The following is a 25001-nucleotide window of genomic DNA, read 5'->3' as shown; positions in this document are numbered from 1 at the left end:
AGAGTTAAGACTGTTATAATGTTACAGAAGGTTTCTAGTTCAAATAAATGCTGTTCTGTTGAGTTATTCATGAGTGAATCTTAAAAAAAAAGAAAAAAAAAAAAAGTATGACGGTTTCCACAATAACATGAAGCAGCGCAACTGTTTTCAATATTGATAATAATCTGCAAATCATCATATTAGAATGATTTCTGAAGGATCATGTGACACTGAAGACTGGAGTAATGATGCTGAAAATTCAGCTTTGATCACAGGAATAAATTATATTTTACTGTATATTCACATAGAAAACAGCTGATTTACACTGGAATAATATTTCACAGTTTTTGCTGTATTTTTTATTAAATACATGCAGCTTTGGTAAGCAGAAGAGACTTCAACATATTAAGAAAAATCTTACCGACCCCAAACTTCAGACCGGTAGTGTATGCTAATTACTGCAATTAATATTGTAATAATATTAATTAATTAATTTGATTGTTTGTTAGTTAATCCATTTGTTCATTTGTTCGTTTGTCTGTTCATTCATTCATTCATCCATTCGTCCTTCCACCCATCCATCTGCCCGTTCATTCATTCGTCCATTCATTCATTCATTCATTCATTTGTTCATTAATTCGTCCTTCCATCCATCCATCCATCTGTCCATTCATTCATTCGTCCATTCACCAATTAATTCGTTCATTCATTCATTTGTCCATTCATTCATACATTAGTTTGTTCGTTCGTTCGTTCATTAGTCCTTCCACCCATCCATCTGTCCGTTCATTCATTTGTCCATTCATTCGTCCGTTCATTCATTCATTTATTCATTCATTCATTCGTCTATTTGTCCATTCATTCATTCATATATCAGTTTGTTTGTTTGGTCATTCATCCATTTATTAATTCATTCATTCATTCACCCATTCATTAATTAATTAATTCATTCATTGTCCGTTCGATGAGATTCACCTTGCCACCTTGTCCCCTGGGCTTTGCTTCTCTCTTCCCATCATGCTTCGCCATAAAGCAGGCCTGCCATCTCATGTCATCATCTATGACTGCTGCACAATAAATGGCTCTTTTCTGAATGCCAATCACATTTTTTTTTTTTTTTTTTTTTTTGACTCTGCAGCACTTGATGGATGATTCATGAGCAAATTGAATATGTGTATTTTTCTTGTCAAATACAGAATAAGACTCCAGAATCCAAGGCAGTCAGTGCAATTTGCTTTCCTTTAAATTAAACCAGCTAGCTTTTAATTGTATTTGACAGTGATTTAGGAGGAACAAAGATCAGTGTTTTTACTTGTCATACATTCGTGACACTGAAGTCATATTTTTCTTGGCCGAGTCGCATGTATTTACGATTGCCAAAGCCTGCGGCTCGACTTCCACTTACCTTTCCACCGTCTGCATGGTTACCATGGCAATGGTTACCGATGGAGACCAGGAGTTCAGGGAACTCGGAGAGCGGGGCTGCAGGGAAAGAAAGATTACTGGATGAAGGAAGGTTAGTTAGGAATATTGCTGCACTTTTTCCTTGGGAAGGTTTTATGAGGAGGAACAGCTCTGAATCCTGAAGCCAGTGCTCATTTTCTTTATCATAAATAAAGGCTAAGGATTTGGTTGAACACATTAAACAAGCAGTAAATAAGCATTTACTGGTGTTGCTCAATCCTTATCCCTGAACAAGACTTAAAGGAATGTTCAGTACAAGTTAAGCTCTGTTGAAGGCAGTGGCAATAATGATTTTTTTTTTTTTTAAATAAAACAAACAAAAACAACAACAACAACAACCATAGCAAAAAAAAAAAAAAAAAACTTTATGTTAGAGCATGATTCTGGATACTGTATATTGTTTGAAATATACATCCTCAAATTAAGAATTTGTCAGGTTTATCTTACCTCTGTCTGGATTTTTTTTTTTTTTTGTAATTCTCACATCAGCTCATTAGCACATTAATGACATTATTTTTTTCCCCAGCCATATTCGAGCCTGCAGTAAAGCATTAATCGCCCCTCCTCTTGTTGTCTGGCATCTATAATTTATTTTCGTAGGCAGCACACAGGCAATCATGCCCCGGTGCTCCGCCACAGATTAAAATGTGACAAAAATGAACAGCAGTCACATTGATCATGTGGACAGGAATGTTGGTGGGAGGGTTGGAGACACAATCCGGCTCTCCGGTGGGAGACTGATGCACAAGGCCATTGTGTGTCACTCTTGAGAATATACTCGGATGCTTTGCTTTTGTGGTTTTTCCCAGATGTTCCTTGTTTTGTGTGTGTTGCTCTGTTTAAGACTCAAAAGAGAATGTCAAGAGGGCAGCTGTCTCTCTCTGAACAAAAATGACTGATGCACCTAGACTTTAATATATTCACCTCAGTGGAACAAGTGTTATGGAAGATGGCTTATGCAATATTTATCAAAGGATATTTACCTTTTGATTGTCAGTTGTTTCGCAGTACTCCACCGGACGAGCACTACAAGTCTTGAAGTCTCAATCTGGTACTATGACACTGCAGATAAGGTTCTGTAGCCTGTGCCGACTTATGCATATGATATGGAGGTCTGACACAAAACCAGTCTTCATGCATTCCAAAGAAAAGATCAATCGATCAATCAATGGATGGATGTCTGGTGCTTATTACACCATGACTTGTGAAAATAAGATCCAGTCAGATTGCAATTTCTCCGAGTCTGGCTGTACAGGTCTTTTTATCAGTCCACTGGGGAAAGGCATTTAAAAGCACTTGAGAGAAAGAACTGAACAATGGATTTGTCTAAGTGTGCCAGGCTTGTGGCTTCAGATCTTCAGAGATTTTGTTTTGAGACATTAAGTAGCAAGTAAACTAGACATCCATTCCGCGGTTCTCCGCTAGAATAAGATGTAACACGGGCCAGACTTCATGCCGCGAGAACGTGTGGCTTTGTGGGACCATTTTCCAAAGCACCAAGTGAAATAGTTGCCTTGCATGTAATTGGCAGATACCATGTAAATATTTTTAGAACAGTGTTTTTTTTTTTTTTTTCACCTTCAATCCTGTTAAGGAAATGCAGCATTATATCTGCTCATTAACATAGTAGCACCTCCTCGCTCTCTGAGGATTCTGACGAGCTCTGCAGATATTCATAGCATCCCGCTAATGACTTTTCTGGAGATTGTCTCACATCTTAATTACTTTGCTTTACCTGCTAGACAAGTTCTCTCCCTTAATCCCCTTTACATAACTCTGACTCCAAAAGATTAGCCAAAATAAGTTCCATATCTAATTAACCCTAATGCACCCCTCAGTGGTTTTCAACTCCCTTTCTCGCTTTGCATTCATGACCCAATAAAGCCTCACCCAAATTGTTTCCTGTTGCCATATCGATTCATTCAAATTGGGCGACTTAAAGGCTTCGATATGCTGTGCAGATTGTGTGGGAGACTCTTGTTACCCCCTAAAACTCTAATGACGGCAGACACGAGGACCAATGTGCATTAATGACTGCGGTGTCAACTGACAACATCTGTGCACTCTTAAAGCTCTTAGCTGCCGGGAATCTCTAGACGCCGGAGCCAATTCAGAGCCATTAGCCCCGCTTTATCAGAGCTTCTCTCGACCGGAGTGGGTGGGTTTTTTCCAGGCCTCCATAATGTGAAGGATTGGAGGAGGGGGGTGATGTTAAATAGAAAAAGGGGAATGTCTGACTGACAGCGATTAATCGTAGTAACGTAACTAAGGTCTCAATTTGTAACGCAGTTTGTTACTTTGAGCTGCTTCGGACAGAAAGTGTGATTGTTGATGTCGCTGAAAACACTGGTGATTAATCTAGTGACTCGTCAACCAAGCTGTCAAGTTCTTGTCAAGATGGGAGGGTTGTAATGTCTGACTTGGCTTGAGACTCTTGGACATGCACTTGTTGAACCCTCACTAGCTTATACTCACGGATTCTCATTGAAGAAGGACCTGCAAACTTGAGCTTTGGTTTGGTGATCATGTGGCTCCTGTGAGACTGACTAAGCATTTGTGACAGAACATTTTCTCATCCATGGGATGTCCAACAGCTGTTGGATGTCTGAGGCTGACAGAGATTTGTGAGATGAGGACTCTGGCAATGGTGTAGCCATCAGATGAGCGCCCATCTCACCGACTTTTTGGGAAATGCTGAGAGAATTTTCTCCCAGGCTGCCATGTTTCTAGCCAGGAGCACTGGCAGACATTTAAAGTAAAAAAGGAAGCATTTCCCCTTAGCCATTGTTACTAGCAGAGAAATATGTTGTTGAAATGCAGAGAAATCTGTGAGGATGTAAGAAGATTGTCATGGGTTGCCATTTACCAAGAACACACTGGCATTTTAGGTTAGAATTAAGGCTCTTTGAGGTCACATTTTACCTTACCGATCCCAACATTATCTGCTTTTTGCCATGGGATGCCTGACTAAACAATTCAGTGCCAGATTGACCTCTCGCGTTATTGCCACTCATAACGGACCCGGCACAGTAATTACAGTCCATCTCAAAATGTCAGCGAGAAGGGCAGAGCTCAGCGAGGCTTTACCCCCGCAACTGTTAACTATTTCTCTCTCTTACAAGAGCTTATTTAAAGAAATGTGCCACAAGGTGCGAGCGAGCGGATTGCGACTTCACCCACCAGTGCTAATTTACCACTGTAATGAGCATGCAGTGATGCATGATTATCAGGCAATTATATTTGGTTACCATGCAAACAGGGTGCATCATGGGACATCATTAAAGACAGAGAAAAACAGCATCACAGAAAGAGAGCTCTGTTTTCCAAATGGCAGCCATTACCGAAACACCGGCCCGTTTGTTTCCGATTTCCATGAATATTAAAAGGCACTCTGTTCTTATGCCTGCAGTGTCATCTGGCATGACAAATTGAGATTCAATTGCATTTCCAGTCAAAAATAAATGATGATTACCATCAGATGGAGTTCTTGGAGTGTGAGTAAGAACTGATTTAATTGTTCAGAATCATCCGAGCTCTCTTAAAAAGCTGAGACGGCGGGTTATTGGGTGATTCTTCTCAATGAGAGATAAATGATCGATGACCAATGATCGGCCACATTCTCTCCAGAATTCAGTGGAGCACTTGTCTTTTAATGTTTATGCACTCTCAGTATTGCCTTTACACTTGTTTTATTTTGGTCTAGCAGTGTTTAAAATAAAAAGCTGTTTAAATGTGCATTCGGTAATTTGGTGCCATTTTAAAAAAAGTTTTACACATTAAAGTGGACCTATAATGCTCCTTTCACAAGATGTAATATAAGTCTCTGGTGTCTCCAGAATGTTTCTGTGAAGTTTCAGCTCAAAATCCCCCACAGATCATTTATTATAGCTTGTCAAATTTGCCCCTATTCGGGTGTGAGCAAAAACACGCAGTTTTTGTGTGTGTCCCTTTAAATGCAAATGAGCTGCTGCTCCCGCCCCCTTTCCAGAAGAGGGCGGAGCTTTAACAACTCAACAACAACAAAGCTGGAGAATCTCACGCAGCCAAAATGACGAAAGTGTTCAGCCTTACATTGTTCAAACCGGAGTCGACACTGATGGAGAGTCTCAGGAAGAAAAATGTTAATATAACTCCGATTGTACTAGTCTGAGGATGAGTAAATCATGGGGTAATTTTTATTTTTGGGTGAACTAACCCTTTAAGGCTGTGAAAATAAGTTATTAATCATTTTATAAAGATTAACTTAAAGTGACAAGCATCAGTTAATATTTAAAGTCTGTTTATGAAGTATTTACATAGACTTTCAATGTAGATTTGCTTAAAGGGAGCATGCTGAGATTAATTGGAGCAGCAACAATTTTGAATTAATAAATATTACATTAAATTTAAAGGACTAAGGATTTTGCTAAATAAATAATCTAGGTCATGTTTTAAGTTTAGACATATTTTAATATGAACAACTATTATTGACGATATCTATGAAATGTACTTTTTCTTACTGATGTCACACTGAAGCTGTTTGATTTTCATAGTACTGCACCCTTTAAGCTCACCTTACAATAATATGAAGGCTTTAAAAATTGCAGCAGTTTAAACCACAGATCATCAATAAACTGTAAATGTATAATATTATGGATTTAAAAGTACTTTCAAAATAGCCACCAGACAGTGTGAACACATGGATACACTTATCTCAGTGTGCAATGGTCTGAAGTTACAGGAGGTATGCAATAACAAACACATCAATTGGTTAAGACATCAAGTAGGATAATACATTATTTTTTTTTCTTTTTATAATCTGAGCTCAAATATGGTAGTGTGCTTAACGGTACTTGAGCTTAAAGGTGCCCTAGAACTTCTTTTTAAAAGATGTAATATAAGTCTAAGGTGTCCTCTGAATGTGTCTGTGAAGTTTCAGCTCAAAATACCCCATAGATTTTTTTAAATTTATTTTTTTAACTGCCTATTTTGGGGCATAATTAACTATGCACCGATATATAGGTTGCGGCCCCTTTAATTCTCGTGCTCCCCGCCCCCGGAGCTCGCGCTTGCCTTGAACAGCATAAACACAGTTCACACAGCTAATATAACCCTCAAATGGATCTTTACAAGATGTTCGTCATGCATACTGCATGCATGCGTCGGATAATGTAAGTATAGTATTTATTTGGATGTTTACATTTGATTCTGAATGAGTTTGAGACTGTGATCCGTGGCTAAAGCTAACATTACACACTGTTGGAGAGATTTATAAAGAATGAAGTTGTGTTTATGAATTATACAGACTGCAAGTGTTTAAAAATGAAAATAGCGACGGCTCTCTTGTCTCCGTGAATACAGTAATAAACGATGGTAACTTTAACCACATTTAACAGTACATTAGCAACATGCTAACGAAACATTTAGAAAGACAATTCACAAATATCACTAAAAATATCATGATATCATGGATCATGTCAGTTATTATTGCTCCATCTGCCATTTTTTGCTGTTGTTCTTGCTTGCTTACCTAGTCTGATGATTCAGCTGTGCACAGATCCAGACATTAATACTGGCTGCCCTTGTCTAATGCCTTGAACATGGGCTGGCATATGCAAATATTGGGGTCGTACATATTAATGATCCCGACTGTTACGTAACAGTCGGTGTTATGTTGAGATTCGCCTGTTCTTTGGAGGTCTTTTAAACAAATGAGATTTATATAAAAAAGGAGGAAACAATGGAGTTTGAAACTCAGTGTATGTCATTTCCATGTACTGAACTCTGTTATTCAGCTATGCCAAGATAAATTCAATATTTAATTCTAGGGCACCTTTAATAGGTAAGTTTACCCTAACTCCCTTTGCATTGAACTTTGAGTGTCATAACTTTGCAGATGTTGTGATGATCAAACAGCAACATTACACACTAAAGTTTAAAAAGTGAAATCATAACCAACCACCCCTTTAAGAAATGAACTGTGTTTTTGTGAAGAGTCATCTGAATGGTGTACACTCACTTTACATGAGGACTGAACTCATTATATTTGGTGCGGATCACCCCTCTCTCAATATATTTCACCATGTTTAAATTACAAGACCCACATTGTTTTACTAAATGACAATCCTCACGCTCATTAGCTGCCGTCTTTCAAGATACGCTAGTAGCGTTGCATTATTTGGGTCAAGGAAAACACTTATTGCTTAAATTGTAACACTGGAGATCGTTATCCTGCTTTACCAGCCGAGACAACAGGAGAATCAGTACCTGTACGGCCGAGGAGGTAAGACAGAAAGTCCACTAATGACAAAAAGAAATTAGCTTAAACTTTGGAATGGAATGGCATTCAGAAGGTGATGACAGAGACAATCCTGAGCAGTAATGCACAAGTTGCTTTTTTTGTTTTTGTCATTGGACAGGTAAGGGAATTGGTTATCGTGTAGACCGCTCTCTAAAACTCCCTATTATCAGTGTCACTTGCATTGACAATAATGCTGATCCACGTTGATAGGCAAACTGCAGCATTAAAGCACTCAAAGAAAAGCGATGTAAACACTAGCTAGAAAACAACTGAATGTGACAAGAAATGTGACATCATCGTAGTACATCCAGGAATCTCTGGACCCTGATTGTAATCTACCCGGAAATCTCTGTGCCATGCATGTGACTCATGACTCTTCATTACAGCAGAGCGTCTCCATGTCAAGTTTATTGTTACCGTAAACTTGATTACATTAAGGATAATGGAATTGTGATAACAATGAACTTTATTCTGTAGTAGCCTTTAACGCTCACTCTCCCTCCCTATTGTCCAGTGTGTGTAATGAGGTCACATCTGTTGGACTGATGTCCGTGTCTCTGGGGTGTTGTGCGATCCGGACGACTCTCACTAACTCTTCACTAATACCCGGCCGTAATTCCAAGGAACGGCCAAATTGCTGGACAAATCTGTCCTCTGTGCAACGCCAGAGCCAAGAGGAGCAGACAGAAAGATAGAGAGAGCGAGGGGAGGGTGGACAGATCGACTGGACATATTGAGCTCTGTGTGTGTTGGGAGGGGGTGGACACACAGCCTGAGTCAGTGCTAAAGGCCACAACGACACCCGTGTGGAAGATTCTTACTCAACTTTCTCAGGCTAAATGCAATCAGGTCAGAGGAACGAGTCCTGCATGTTCGTTCGGTCTAAGCAAACATATTGATATGAGTTTAAAGTCTAATCTAAAGAGGATCTATTATGATTTTTATTTTCAATTTCAAATTTCTTTAGTTTGTAATGTTGTTGTTTGAGCATGAAAAAGCTCTGCAAAGTTACAAAGTCCCTCCATCAAGAGTTATTCTCTATATTAGTGTTTCTGAACTACCTGAAACGCCGCCATTGTAGTTTTGAGTTTTCTTCACGTCACGTCACAATATTTCTCATTTACATAATTCATGCGCAGAATAAAGGGGCGGGGCCTGGTTGGGTTAGTTAGTAGTGTGTTGAAAGTGGTGGTTATGGTAAGGAGCGGGGTATTTCCCAAACACGCTTGAAGAGATTGACCAATCACAACACACTGCTCCAGTTGACCAATCAGAGCACATTGTGCTTTTCAGAAGGAGGGGCTTCATAGAGACAGGAACTAAACAGGGCTGTGTTTCCCAAAAGCATAAGATGATCATAGAACAAATGCCACCAATGGTCTCTACGATCAACTCATAATGCTTTTGGGAAATGCAGCCCAGAGCGTTACTGACAGACTGGGAAGAGAGAAGCTGCAACAATGGAGAATATGGGGAAAATGAGTGGTTTCTGAACATTCATACATGAAATCCTATTCTAGTAGACCCTGAAAACAAAACCAAGACTTTGTAAAAGGACATAGGGCTCTATCATATACCGCATAACCTGATATTGCTGAGTTCAACATTTTTGTTGATCCTGGAACAACATTCAAATCAACCAATCAGATTTGAGGGACAAGTTTACAGATTATGTCAAGTTTAGGCTTAAAATCATGAATTGGTGCTTCTACATCAGTTTTATTCATCTATCATTTCCCTCTGACTTTTGGGATAACTTATGGGTAGGGTTAGGTTTAGGGGTAGGAATAGGGTTAAGGCTAAATTTTCAGACTAGAATGTTGGGTAACACTTTATAATAACTGCACACTATGAAGCATTAGTTAAGCATTAGTTAATAGTTATTTCATCACTTATAAAGCATTAATAGACATTAGTAAGTAGTTTATAAATACAGCTATAATTGCTTTATTCTTGATTTATAAGCATATCTATAATGTGTTTAATAATTGTATTTTCATACTTTATTAATAATCAATTTATCATTTCTAAATTAAGTATTACAATATTTACAAACCAGTTATTTAGGAGTTGTCAGTAGTTAATTTAGTAAGTGTAAGCAAATGATTAATAAACTATTTAAACATTCATTTATACATCTTATTATTTAGACACATAGTAATAGTTACTTAGTGTGTTAGTAAATGTTTTATTAACACATATTCCTACTGCAATTCATGATTAATTCAGGTAGTTATAAAACATTTAGAAGTAGTCAGTTAACTATTTTTGTGAGCTCATCTAAAGTGAGGACTATTTATGCTTTGTAAAGCTTTTATAAATGAGATTTAAAGGTTCAGTGATCTTCTGTACTGCTGTTCTCTAATGTTTTAAAGTTAGTACCGAGGTAGTTTTGACACTAGGAATATGTTAATAAAACATTTATTAACACACTGAGTAACTAATACTATATGTCTAAATAATAAGATGCATAAATGTACATTTAAATATTTTATTAATCATTTACTTACACTTCCTAAATGATCTTATAAACCACTGACAACTCCTAAATTACTGGTTTGTGAATAATGTAATACATAATTTAGAAATTATAAATTGATCATTAATAAAGTATGAAAATACAATTATTAAACTCATTATAGATATGCTTAAAAATCAAGAACAAAGCATTTATAGCTGTATTTATAAATGCTTACTAATATCTATTAATGCTTTATAAATGATGAATTAACTATTTACTAATGCTTAACTAATGCTTCATAGCGTGAGTTATTCTAAAGTGTTACCGAATGTTGTTCCAGGATCAACAAAATATGTTGACCCAGGAACGCATCTAACTCAGCAATATCAGGACATGCATCATACACTCGGCTCAATATTGTTGATATCGCCATATTGTTTAAACAGAAAATGCACTCGCGTCCATCTGTTCGCCTATGAGTGTGCTGGTCTGAAAACAAGGTGTGTTCAGGTGCATTGTTGGCGTGTTGCTATTTTGAGGCAAATGAACATGACTGCACCATTGACCAAAACAACATTTTGTTCTTATTTAAAGGGCATGTTAGTAATATGCGCCTATAGGCGGGGGCACAACACACATACACTCTGCTTATTACACAAACAGGGATGCGCAGCAGCACACAAACATGCCAGATATTAAAAATAAAAGGATTCCTCTCTGGAGAAGCATTCAGTCTATTCGATTGCAATTTCGCACATGCAAATAGTGAATCCGCCATGGTGTAAATGCAACTGTCTTTTAAAGGGAATGGGAGATGAGACTCTGATTGTTTTATTGCAGGTTACGCCCAAAACACACCCATTACTCATTAAGAGACTAGGTACAACCCTTTTGAACCATGCGCCTGGTGCGCTGAACAATTTTCCCATCGTTAAACTAGCAAAAATGGATTTGGGCACACTCTGCACCATGGGCTTCAGACCATGCTTAGATTATTAAAATAGGGCCCATAATACGGCCTTTTTAAAATTTTATTTGAATATCAAGAAAGATAAAGGGGATAAATGTAATGGATATCAGGTTTGATTATGAACAATGATGCTGTACATCATGCTAAAAAAATAGCCTCTCAAACTATTTGAACAAATACATGTTAGAGTTGTTCCAAAACCTTGTCAATTCAGCATTTTAAGTTTTGGTACAGAGCTGTTTTTCTTTTGCTCTTTGAAGGCCATAATTGGACAAAGCTTGGTGTGAGTATCACTAGGGTTCTCTCTTCACTCTCTGCAGATCTGTCAGACTAAGAGCCGATGTCTCTTTCAAAACCCGAGGAAAAACAGTCTCTATGGTCAAAAAAAAATACTCCCCCCAAGAGGGAATGAAAAAGAGAAGGAAACAGAGACAAAAAAGGAGATAGCGTCGGCAGGCGGGGTATCCGACTCTCTGATCCGCTCTTGGACTGAAGTGGGAGGAGGCAGCTGGCACAACACATGGCACTTAAACATCATACTGTGCGAAGAGACGGCAGCACGCAGCTCTCGGCACAGGCGTCCACTCCGACTCTAATAAGCCTGCTCGCATTTCATAGCCGCCCAGAGATCCCTGTGGGTAACAGAGCTTCCCATATACCCACATCCCAACACCCTGGGAGTCCCAGACTGAACAGATGCTGGAACGTCTGCATGTATTGTTCTGTCCTTTGCTCTGTTCCTAAACTAGTCAGATGCCCACATAGACAACTGCTTTCTGTCAAAGTAGCCTAAAAGAAATGGAGCCTAATCCATGCCGGACAAAAATATAAATATACAGTATATTCACGCAAAACGCTGAGGACACTCGACCAAAGTCTCATTCAAGGAAAGTCAGTTTGCTCTGCGGTCATATTTGCATCGCCTCCAGGCAGCTATTTCGGGCATGCAATACTAATTGAAAAAAAAATAAAAATAAAAAATCCACATGAACTCTCACAAATGTTGTTTTTTACTATAGAATATTTTCACATTTTGTGCACGTACATAAGCAGCTGTAGTGATGCAATGAATTTACCAATTGCTGTTTGGCTCTTTTTGTTTAGAAGGCTGGACTTGCATTACTACACTCTAAAAAAGGCCAACCTGCTGGGTAGTTTTATTTAACCCAACTATTATTTAAAAATTACTGTATTGCTTAATTAAAATTAACCCAAAGTATGTTGGAAATGAACATTTATTAATGTTCAATGAATAATTATTAAACTATAAACATTTATTAAATTGCTTATTAATACATTTATATTAATAAACTATTAAACTATTAAATTTATATTAATAAAATATTAAAGCTTATTAATAAACATTCACCTTTTGTCTATTATTGTTGCCTCTAATTGCATCTGGTTTTTAATTTCCCAACTATTTTGGGTTCATTTTAAGCTAGCCATATAGCAATTTTTAAACAATACTTGGGTTAAATAAAACTGCCCTGCACATTGGGCAAACATTTAACCCAACCGTTGGGTTAAAACAACCCAATGGCTAGGTTTGTCCATTTTTAACCTAACTTGGGTAATTTTTAACCCAGCATTTTTTAGAGTGTAGAGTCGTCATATTGTGTATTGCAGTTTCTCCCATTTACAGTAATAGGAGTAAACTGTCTAAATTTTATAATAAATTCTAATAAGCATAAGAATATAGCTTTAAATAATTTTTAATTTGAATTAACTATTTTTAATGAACATTTAACATTCGATATTATGAAGATGTTTTTTCATCAAAATTTATCTTGGTTTGTCTGCCATCTTGTATGATTTTTTTTTTTTTTTTTTTTTTTTTTTTTTTGTCGCAGTGCTTTCTGGCATCACCCTTTGTTCAAATTATGCAGTGCTACTTTTGAATTTGGCCAATAGAATCATGCTGTTTGGAAAACCCTTTTTTGGCTGATAGTCATAGTCAGCTCACTCGATTTTGTCATATTATGAGCTTGCAAGATGTGTCCTTTTACTTTTGCGGCATGTGTTTTGTATGCCTGGGTCTGTGAACGTTTCATGTGATTTTTGCCAGAGAGATAAATGTAGTCTGTGCCTCTAATGTTGACGTCGACTTTGCCAGCTCTGGGAGTTGTTTTCCTGGGCGCAGATGGTAGGAACAGAGCGAAGCAGGTGCTGGGTGAGGTTCGTCTGTGTTGTTTTTTTTTGTTGTTTTTTTTTTTTATCCTAGAGTTTGTCCTAAAGGCATGGCTTCCTCTGCTGTGATCACCTGGTGAACAGATGACAGGGATGATTTTCACTGGCCATCCATGTTGCCGGTGGTGTGATTTTACTTTATCTGCCCTACTGTGAGGCACTTTACTCTGGGTAATGCCTCGTTAATATAATCTAATGAGAACTAGATTTAGAGAACTAGATAGAGAGTGCTGCTTATATATATATATATATATATATATATATATATATTGCACATCACTATGTGGTTGCTGTAATGGATGGTTGCAAAGGTGTTGTGAATCACCTTCATTAGTCACCAGGTGGACATTGTTTTGGAATTGACTTCAGTGGTTAGGTTTAAGAAGATGGTGTTTTAGAAGACATACTGTAGTGCGTTTGAACCAGAATGCCTACATTCTGTTCATATTCTGTTATTTTGTGCTTGTATCCGAGTTCTCTCCAGACTGTGCTTTGATTGTTTGAGCTGCTGGTTCAGTGTTGTGCATCTCTGTAGTGGAACACCTTCAAAAGTTATTACTAATATGCCAGATGGCCTCAGAAGTCTGTCATGCATTATGGGTTTGTTTATTCATCATTATCTTTTAAGCAGAATATTACTGGATGTCTGGAGACCTCTTGTTGCCTGGCCAGATGTTTGCTTGGGTAATGACATGTCTGGTGCGTGAAATTAAAAACAAAAACAAAGCAAAAAAAACATCACTCACTATGTACTGATGTTTGAAGACATTCATCTACCTTACAAAAAGTACTGTTGTGGTAGTAGCATGGTGCAGTTATGGTAATATCATGGGACTTGATGATTTCCATTTCCATGTGCCATTGTTTTACCATGGTACAATGGTGCAAATGTTCATGATAGGACCGAAGTTAGACATGTCTCAAGCTCACTTTAAATTAGATGACATAAAAAGTCCAGCATTATTGTGCGCCTTTGTAATTGTCCTTCCTTTATCCATAGCTCTTTATTTTTAAATAAAAGGTGTAGACATTTTTTTTTTTTTTTCCTGCACAGCTTGATTCTTTTATCAGGCTCTAGCATTTCCATTTCCATTCATAACATTTGTGCCAACCGGCCCCATTGTTTTCAAGCTTAAGACAACAGACAGTGTACACAGAGACTCCCAGGAGTGCTTGAAAGTTTAAAGAATGGCTTAGCCTCCCTCATTTTTCTGCATTTAACTTTGAGGGAAGTTTACTTTCAGTGGCTGAGCTCCTGCTGGAGATTAATGAACACATTTGGTCGGGGCTGCATTGTTCCCATCGAAAATGCCCATCTACAGCGCTATGATTTATGGACAGCCGGCAGTGCATGAGCTGTAATTTGAGAGGGGTTTGTTTTTCCTCATGAAGATGGAATTTTAAAATTCAGAGATTAATAACACCACTCTAGTCATTTTATATAGTACTGCGGGGAGATGGAGAGAGGGTAGATGGAGCGGAAGGTACAGAGCACAGATTTTAGCCTTTGGATGCCACGTGCAATAGTGGTGTGTGTGTGTATGTTTATATGATTTAAGAGGACACAAATTTGTATAATGACATGGGTATTATATTGTTAATACAATGCAAACATGGTTTATGAGGACATTTCCTGATTCCTCATAAATTAAATGGCTTAAAAACAAACTAAACAATGTTTTATTAAAAATGTAAAAACGCAGAAAGTTTTCTGTGATGGGTAGGTTTAGGGGTAGGGTTAGTGTAGGGGGAGAGAATGCACAGTTTGTACAGTATAAAAACCATTACGCCTATGGAATGACCTCATAATGATAGATAGTCCAACATGAGTATGTTTTCAGAGGTTTTTAGTCATTGATGCCATTTTCTGCACTAATTGTGACAACGTAATGAATCTGTGAGTAAATGTAGCATGAAATGTGCATGAGAGTATTTTATCGAAATATTTGAAGAGCAGTAGCTGAATATCCGTCTCGAGTAGGTCAGTGTCTGATCCTCATTTGCTTCCTCTGATCTGCTGTGTGGTTCACATAGTTGAATTAATGCAGTGCACATTCTCATAGGAAAGAAAAAATTCAAATGAGACCTCTATGATATCTTGATTTTGTTCTTTAATTAAAATAATGGTGAGCAATGGCACACTTTTACTGATCTCTCCAGCTTCTTAGATGTTCCTTGTGAGAAACAAGTCCTACATCTCTTTCCTTTAGCATTTCAGAATATCTCAGTGTCTTAAAATGAGCTCAGAGGGATCTTCTCTGTGGACAGAATGAGCCCCAAATGGTCCTCATGAGTGTATTTTGGGCCTTGTCACCCCATTGGGGGCGTTTGGAGTCATGACACATGCATATTATGAAAAGATCATCCAGTGAGCAATAACATTTCATATGCAATTCCATGTCACACTGTGGCTTTTGGGAGAAAGTCTCACGAAAATACAGTACATGGCACAGAGCAGAATGCAGTATTGTTTAGAATTTGGTTTCACTGTTTCATGTTTAAGGTATTAAAATATTACACTGCTCGCTTCATCTGTCAGCTCAGTACCACTCTTTTTAAGAATAACTGCAGATTTGAGAGTATTACACACAAACGGCTCAAAAGAGAAAAGGAATCTTTGATGTCCCTGACACGCCATGAAATGAGACAAACCATGGAGCAATGAATCTTCAGCTGTTTTATGTGTATTGCACCTTTAGGCCAGACACTCAAGCTGGAGAAGTAACAAGCAAAGCTCAGTGGCTCCTTACAAGATACTGAAAACAAGAACAACGTTTGAAGTCTGTGGCCATGCATCATGAATTACTTAAGCTTACCCAAATACATGCTTAATTCTGTGCTCATTGCTTAAATGTCAAGAGAGACTTAGCAAAGCCCCTTTAAAAGCATGCCCGTTCAATTGATGGTCAGCTATTTTCTAATCATGCAAGCTCCTGTTTACCTGAATGGGGAAATACCAAAATCTCCAAAACTGTTTGCCAAGACTTTACATGTCAAATCACCATAAAATCTGACAAAATGAAATCATAAATACCAGGTTTGTTCAGCTAATGCCAACATGCATTCTAAAGTAAGTGCTCGTGTGAAGATCAGGGGACTTTGTTTAGCCTACAAATGAGTTCAAGTAGGGCATTCTCACGGATCAGCATCCTTGCTAAGGGTGTCTAGTCCTGCTCCTGGGCTACTAATTTAGATTTAATCCTAACCAAACACAGCTGAACCAGCTAATCAAGGTCTTTTGAAAGTGACAGTGACATGACGTGTGGTCAAGTATAGTGTCCTATACTAAGAATTTGTGTATTTCACCCATCCAAGTGCACACACACAACAGTGAGTATCGAACACACACACACCGTGGGCTTCAGGTTGCTTTTTTGCTGCAGCACCCAGTGGAGCAATTGAGGGTTAGGTGCCTTGCTCAAGGGCACCTCAGTTGTGGGTAATGAGAGTGGAAGAGAGTGTCGTTTATTCACTTACCACTGTACTGAGATGCAAACCCACAACCTTCAGGTTACAAGTTTGACTCTCTAACCATTAGGCTACAGCTGCCTTCAGAATTACCAGAGAACTCCATGCAAGTGTGTTGGGGCAGGTTGAAGCTAAACTCTGCATGACATTGGCCCTCAAGGAGTCAGATTGTTTACCCTTCTCCGTGTTGGTCCTAGCACCTAGGGGTGCCCAGTCTGGCTCCTGGAGGCCAACCTTCTAGCCACCTTCTAGCACTCCTTAAGACCTTGTTCAGTTGTGTTTAATTAGGGTTGGAGCTAAAGTCTGCATGACATTGGCCCACCAGGAGCAGAATATCACACCCCTGTCCTTGTTGGTCCAGCTCCCTTCAGAGTTTTGCTTCAACCTGCATCAACACACCTGTCTGGACACCTTGAATCGTAACAAAGCACTGTTCGCCAGAGGAGAACTGGCCCCCTGACTAAGCCTGGTTTCTCCCAAGGTTTTTTTCTCCATTTTAACACCTATTTGCCACTTATTTGCCACCTGATGTCACCTGATGGAGTTTGGGTTCCTTGCCGCTGTCGCCTTTGGCTTGCTTAGTTGGGGACACTTGACATTTGACTTGATATTTGATATTCAACAGTATTCTTGACATTTATTCAACAGTGCTTCTGATCTGCCTGCATTGACACTATTCTTTAAGAGCTGCTGTGCAGCCAAATTATGTACCAGTTATCAATGTAAAGCTGCTTTGACACAATCTGCATTGTAAAAAGTGTTATGTAAATAAAGGTGACTTGACTTGACTTGACCTTCTAGAGCTCCTCAAGATCTGGTTTAGGTGTGTTTTATTAGGGTTGGAGCTAAACTTTGCATGACATTAGCTGCGTCCCAATTCACAGGGGACATCCTTCGAAGGACGCAAACTTCAAAGGTCATGCCTTTGAAGGCCACGAAGGTCAGAACAAGCATTGTTAAATGGGGCGGTCTAGCCTATGAAGGATTGTTCTTGTCACATGTGCCAAGCTGCTGTTGATGAGTGGCAGTAATGTTTGTACTGATCTTTTTTGAAAGTTATATTCAACTGTCTGAAAACGAAAAGGGTTCAAGGTGAAACCCAATACTTACATTTAAAAGTGTAATTTAAGTGGCAATTTATCTAAAAAAAAAAAGAAAATAAAAAAAAATCCTGTTGTCATTGGTGCAATGAATTGTGAAGTAGGCAAGGGCGCGGAGGATCCATCTGTTGTGTCCTTCATTGCACTGGAAAGGAAATACACATTTCGAAGCTATATTTAAAGGAGCCTTTGAATTGGGACAACCTTTGTCATGCCTCTCTGATGTAGTCGGCCTTCGAATGCGCCCTACAAAGGATGCAGCCTCTGAATTGGGATGCAGCTATTGGCCAACCAAAAGCAGAATTTTACACCCCTATCCTTGTTGGTCTCAGCATAGGGGTCAAGTCAAGTCAAGTCACCTTTATTTATATAGCGCTTTTTACAATGCAGATTGTGTCAAAGCAGCTTTACAGTGATAACTGGTATATAATTTCTTAAATAATAGTGTCAATGCAGGCAGATCAAAGCACTGTTTAATAAATGTCAAGAATACTGCTAAATATCAAATGTCAAGTCAAATGTCAAGTGTCCCCAACTAAGCAAGCCAAAGGTGACAGCGGCAAGGAACCCAAACTACTCTGGCAAACAGTGCTTTGTTACGATTCAGATTGCTATCATCAGTCTGATAGGATGCCAAATCGTGTTACTGATGGCCAACTCCCTGCAGAGTTTAGCATAACCTGCACCAACACACCTGTCTGGACACCTTCTAGCACTCCTCGAGACCTTATTCAGGTGTGTTTAATTAGGGTTGGAGCTAAACTCTGCATAACATTGGTTTTAACTTAAGTGTAAGGCTAGCCTTGTCTTCAACAACATTCTTGTCAACCTATTTTTGCCCTCTGATTTCAGAGGTACAGTAATTAATGGTTAGGATTTAGGGTGTGTTAAGATTAGGACAGCAATGTCGTTCCAGTACCATCAAAAAAAAAAAATATATTGGTTCAGGAGCACCTCCTCTACCACATCCTGGTAAACAGTATCCTGCAGAGTTTAGCTCCAATATTAATCAAACACAACTAAACCAGCAAATCAATGTCTTCAGGATTACTAGAAACCAGAAAAGTATAGTCAAGGATTATGCCCATTAATTTTTCGATCTCCTCATTGAATCTTGAGCTGTGTGGTTGTAATTCCAGTATAGTTAATGATGGGAAACTAGGACCATGCTCTTTTGGAATTCTGACATTTCTCTCTTGTTCATTTTCATACAGGGTGGACTGATTGCTCTTCTGTTACTTATCCTGCTCTTCACGCTGGTACTCTACACCCGTCAGCGCTGGTGCAGGCGCCGCCGGGCCCCACAGAAGAGTGCCAGCACTGAGGCCACGCATGAGATTCACTACATCCCTTCCGTTCTCTTGGGCCCTCCGCAGACCAGGGACAGCTTCCGTGGGCCCAGACCTCTCCAGCACAGCTCTGTCATTGGCATGCCCATCCGCGAGACGCCCATCCTTGATGACTGCGATTGTGAAGAGGACGAGCAGCCTGGACATCTGCTGGATGGGAAAGCACATTTGGAAGATGACTTGTGCAGCCAGGGGACCCACAGCGTGGACAGTCTGGGGAAAGGGATGGGAGAGGCCAACCACAAACATAGTTTGGATAACAGAGGTAAGCGCTTCAGCATTACTGTATCACTGTCTATTTTCTATTAGATCCAGCAGATAAATTCTGAGAATACATGTGGGCAGTTGAGATACCTGGATCGGATCACAAAGAGATTTTAAGTGTTTGCAAGGCTATCCCAAAGTTCTCTTGGATAACAGTGAGGTATTATCTGCCATTATGTTCGTCACTTAACATGACTGGCCAAGTAGAAATTTCTGCAGCAACATTCAGATTTTAGGGATTGGTTTAGGTATTTAGAGACTTGAGTATTACAGTCAACCTATCATTTTCTTGTGTTCCAGCACAAAGTATCATGCTCATGCTTATGTGGTGAGTTGTATCATCCCTTCATTGTCACAGTTAAAGTTTACTCTTAATCCTTGAAAGCCACATGCTGACCTCAGAAACAGAGTATCCAGTGTACATTAAATTGAAGTTCATATTATCATCAGAGTGCTGGTAAAGTGCTTTCTCCATTGTTAAGCATGCTAATGATAGCTGTGATGGGAAAGGTTTTTTCTTCTTCTCTCATCTCTTTCTAGTGACACTGATGTAGCACATTTGAGCATATCTGGGGGTTTGATGTGAAGTCACCTGCCAACCGCAGGCTAATTATAGCCATTGACCTGAATTCATTGTAAGACTGAGAGAACCAGGCAAGAGAAAGCCAATGACTCTTAGTTGATGAGTTGGTTAGATCACCCTCCCAGGAGAGAACAGTCAAGGCCAAAGTGTCCGATTACAAGACGTATATTCAGTATGAACTTAACAAGATCTATCTGTCTATCTGTCCATCCGTCCATCAATCAATCAATCAATCAATCAATCAATCAATCAATCAATCAATCAATCAATCAATCAATCAATCAATCAATCAATCAATCAATCAATCAATCAATCAATCAATCAATCAATCAATCATATCTGCCTGTCCACTCTATCTATCTATCTATCTATCTATCTATCTATCTATCTATCTATCTATCTATCTATCTATCTATCTATCTATCTATCTATCTATCTATCTATCTATCTATCTATCTATCTATCTATCTATCTATCCGTCCATTCTATCTATCTATCCATCCATCCATCCATCCATACATACATATCTTCAGTTAGTATAAAATGCCACACTTGACAGTCAGCCCGCAGTGATTTTATTATTATTATTATGGTAAAGCAAAGCATTTATATATTGCCGTAAAGCAAAACATTATTTATCTTGTTTATAAATGTCTCTGTTTCCGAGAATTGAACTCATTTTGGTGTGTCAATAACAAAGATATATGAGTTGTTTAACAATGTAAATTAAGTGTGTTTTGCATTTGATTTAGTCATTAGTTGTGCGTACAGTCCTGATGCACTGTAATTTATAACAGAGAGCCTTTAGTGTCATTGGAAAAAAAATGAAAATGAACCTGTGAACTGAGAACTGAGGCCTGATTAAAGATGATGATGGTTCTACAGTCAACAAATCTGTTAAGTAGATCGCAAGTGGTATAAAGGTCACATTGATCAATTTCAGTCTAATTACTTCAGCTCTATATTGGTGTTCTTTAGGTATAAAATTATTCAAGACAACAAGACAATATGTGTAATTTTTCATAAAATTAAAATGCATTGTCGTTTATAATTGCAGGGTAAAATTCCCTATCTGACTTCACATTTATTTTATTGAAGTAGTTATGCTCATTTTCATTTGTGTTATGTTGTTTAGCTAATGCTTACTCCATTATTGTAGTGGCATGTCTGATTTTGTCTGTGTGGGAAACACAGTGCTCTTTCTGCATGTGTTTATAAGCCATAATCCTTTAACAGGTAATACACAGGTGCTGTCCTCTAATGCCGGATGTTGTGAATTTAGGGGCAATCGCAGCTGGCAGTTTTTCACTGTAAATTGAAGAGGAATTGTCTTGCTCTGTGTCTTTAATTACCCACTGATGCAACTGGATTTTAGCAAAGGACGATCATTGTATTTGTCTTTTTTGCATTAAAGTATAGTCTACAACATAACGTTTTGGAAAAGATCTATTGTTTACTGTATTTAAGTGTGCGGCACAGTTTAATTGGTTCTTGCCCATGGCGTTGATATTGGCGCGTGTCTGTGGATGAAGGATGGGGATCCATCTGAGTGATGTTGACAAACAGAAGGAGGTAGAGGCCTGAATAAATAATGAAGCACATTTTCCTGGCATCAGGCCCGCACTTGCTCCAGGACTTCCGTATCGGATCCAGCTCTCCAGCATTCATAATTATTTCAATTAATATGAATGTACACATCACAATACTCCTCATTTAAATAATTCCCGCCCAAGGCATATGCAAAGAAAAGTTGGTTGAATTGTGTTGAAACATTTCCCAAACATGCTCAAAGCTGTTGACCAATCACAACACGCTGGTCCAGCCAACCAATCAGAGCACACTGTGCTTTTCAGAAGGAGGGGCTTCATAGAGACAGGAACTAAACAGAGCGTTACTGACAGACTGGGAAGAGAGGAGCTGCAACAATGGAGAATATGAGGAAAATAATGTGTTTTTGAACATTAAAGCATGTAAACCTAGCAAAATCAAGATTTTGTAAACGGGCATAAAATGACCTCTTTAAGTCAAGAACTTTGGCCGTTTGCCAACCACCTGTGCAAAACCCCAACAACCACCAAGAAAATTCTAGTACTCTACTATGGTGGTGAGTTTTGCATGGGCAAGCAACACACATTTTTTTTTTTTTTTTTTGGTAAAAAAAAAAAAAAAATATATATATATATATATATATATATAAATCTAATTTTTCCTGATAAACTGGGCAAAAGTGGTGGTCTGTTCATCTTGTTGGCCCCTCATGACAGTGACAATATTTCTGCTTTCATAAAGCCGTCTTTCAGTTAATCACTACTCATGAATTATTGTCCTCTAAACAATAAATACACACGCCACACCAGTGTTAAGGGCTGGACTCAGTCAGACAGGGGCTTCTCTCTGCGGATAGAGAGGGGGAGTTATTCTGCTTTGTGCTTTTCACAGCTTCACTTGTACATAATTGATTGTGTGGGATACGAATCTGTCGAGGGAGTTTGATCCCTGAATAATCAAGCCTCAGTCATTTCAGGTCTGGAGATGAAGTCGTGAGGTTGTGAGTGTGTGTCCTGTGTTGCTTACAGCTGCATTCATGCATTTTCAATTCATACATATATACTTTAACATAATTTTTATTGCCAGTAAACTGGATTGTTTTGCATTGTAAACCATTCAGGGACCAGTTTTATGAAAAATGGCCCAACGGTGAGGGAAATAACAGCAAGTAATAAAGAAAATATAGGAGCTGTGTGATGGGAAAAAAAATGTAATCATGTTTGCGCAGTTCCAAAACTCCTGCCAGCGTATACAGTATACGGGTACATTTCAGATCCTACTCTAGAAAATATTCATTCATCATCAATTTTGTTTGAGTGTAATTAAAAATGCATGTATGATATAAATTGTTGTGCTTATTAGAGTGTCACATTGTTTGCTTTTCAATATATATATATACAGGTGCTGGTCATATAATTCGAATATAGTGAAAAGTTTTTTTTTTTTATTGTAAATTATTTTTAAAAATGAAACTTTCATATATTCTAGATTCCCTACATGTAAAGTAAAACATTTCAAAAGTTTTTTTGTTTTGTTTTGTTTTTTTTTTTTTAATTTTGATTATTAGAGCGTACAGCTCATGAAAGTCCAAAATCCAGTATCTCAAAATATTAGAATATTTCCTAAGATCAATCAAAAAATGGATTTGCAAAACAGAAAAGTTTAAGTTCTTTAAAGTATGTTCATTTGTACACTCAATACTTGGTCGGCAGCACATACTACAGCAAATGACTTGCTCCTAGCACAAATTACAGCATCAGTGAAGTGTGGCATGGAAGTGATCAGCCTGTGGCACTGCTGAGGCACTATTGAGCCTTCAGATCATCTGTATATTGTTGGATCGACTGTTTCTCATCTTTCTCTTGAAAATATCCCATAGATTCAGGGGTCAGGCATGTTGGCTGGCCAATAAAACACAGTAATATCATGGTCAGCAAACCACTTGGAAGTGGTTTTTGCACTGTGGGCAGGTGCTAATGTCCTGCTGGAAAAGGAAATCAGCTTCTCCATAAAGCTTGTCAGCAGATGGAAGCATAAAGTGCTCCAAAATCTCCTGGAAGATGGCTGCATTGACTTTGCACTTGATAAAACACAATGGACCAACACCAGCAGACGTCACGGCCCCCCAAATCATTACTGACTTCAGAAACTTCCCACTAGACTTCAAGCAGCTTGGATTCTGTGCCTCTCCAGTCTTCCTTCAGACTCTGGGACCATGATTTCAACATGAAATGCAAAATTTACTTTTATCTGAAAAGAGGACTTTCGACCACTGTTCACTGTCCAGTTCTTTTTCTCCTTAGCCCAGGTAAGATGCTTCTGACGTCGTTTCTGTTTCAGAAGTGGCTTGGTAGTCCTTTTCCTGAAGATGTCTGAGTGTGGTGGCTCTTGATGCGCTGACTCTGGCTTCATTATACTCATTGTGAAGCTCTCCCAAGTGTTTGAATCGGCTTTACTTGACAGTATTCTCAAGCTTGTGGTCATCCCTGTTGCTTGTGCACCTTTGCCTACCCAATTTCTTCCTTCTAGTCAACTTTGCATTTAATATGCTTTGATACATCACTCTGTAAACAGCCACCACATTCAGTAATGACCATCTGTGACTTACTCTCTTTGTGGAGGGTGTCAATGATTGTCTCCTGGACCATTGCCAAGTCAGCAGTCTTCCCCATTAGTGTGGTTTCAAAGAACAAGAGATACCCGGAATTTATACAGTAGGGATGGCCATTTAACGGAACTCAAATGTAAATATTCTAATATTTTGAGATACTGGAATTTGGACTTTCATTAGCTGTACGCTCTAATCAACAAATAAAAAAAAATTAAAAAAAAAACTTTTGTGACACTAACGAGAAAACGGACTTCATTCGCGTCAATGGAAAGCATATTTACACTGTCTGAATTGTTCCTTATTCTCTATATAGTACAGTGTCTCCAGATAAAAACTAGCAAACGTGTGAACAAATGCCGATTTCAGCCACAGATTCAGCATCTGTTTATAGAGTATGAGGGGCGGGACTTCAGATTCTAGAGAGCATTTGATTGGACAGAAGCTGAAGTCCTCGGAGATGTCATGAAAATCTGCGATCCATTTTAGCTGAAGTGAGAGACTGTACGTTTTGAATGCTTATATCTCCTAAATGCGAATTTTGTTTTGAAACATACTAGCTTATTCATAACCTTAAGGCTAACATATTCATACTGAAAGTTAAAAAAAAATTATTTCAGGGGGACTTTAATGTTAACTAAACAACAAAGCGAAAGAAAAAAACAAAACAAATAAACCAAAAAAAAAAAACGTACTGCTCGAACTTAAAAAAAAAAAGGATGTGAAGACTATGTGGT

General features: G+C 38.4%; 1 protein-coding gene across 1 annotated transcript in view; it reads left to right on the top strand.

Moving 5' to 3' along the window:
* The window catches only part of LOC125267649 (astrotactin-2-like), a 458853-nt gene that overhangs the window by 136002 nt on the left and 297850 nt on the right, over positions 1–25001 (top strand). Inside the window, exon 3 of the mRNA XM_048189494.1 lies at positions 19127–19526. Within this exon, the coding sequence (XP_048045451.1) occupies positions 19127–19526 (400 nt within the window). The remainder of the gene's footprint in view (positions 1–19126; positions 19527–25001) is intronic.

Source organism: Megalobrama amblycephala, linkage group LG4, assembly GCF_018812025.1.
Source record: "Megalobrama amblycephala isolate DHTTF-2021 linkage group LG4, ASM1881202v1, whole genome shotgun sequence".
Taxonomy (NCBI): domain Eukaryota; kingdom Metazoa; phylum Chordata; class Actinopteri; order Cypriniformes; family Xenocyprididae; genus Megalobrama; species Megalobrama amblycephala.
This window is presented reverse-complemented; position numbering and strand designations above follow the sequence as displayed.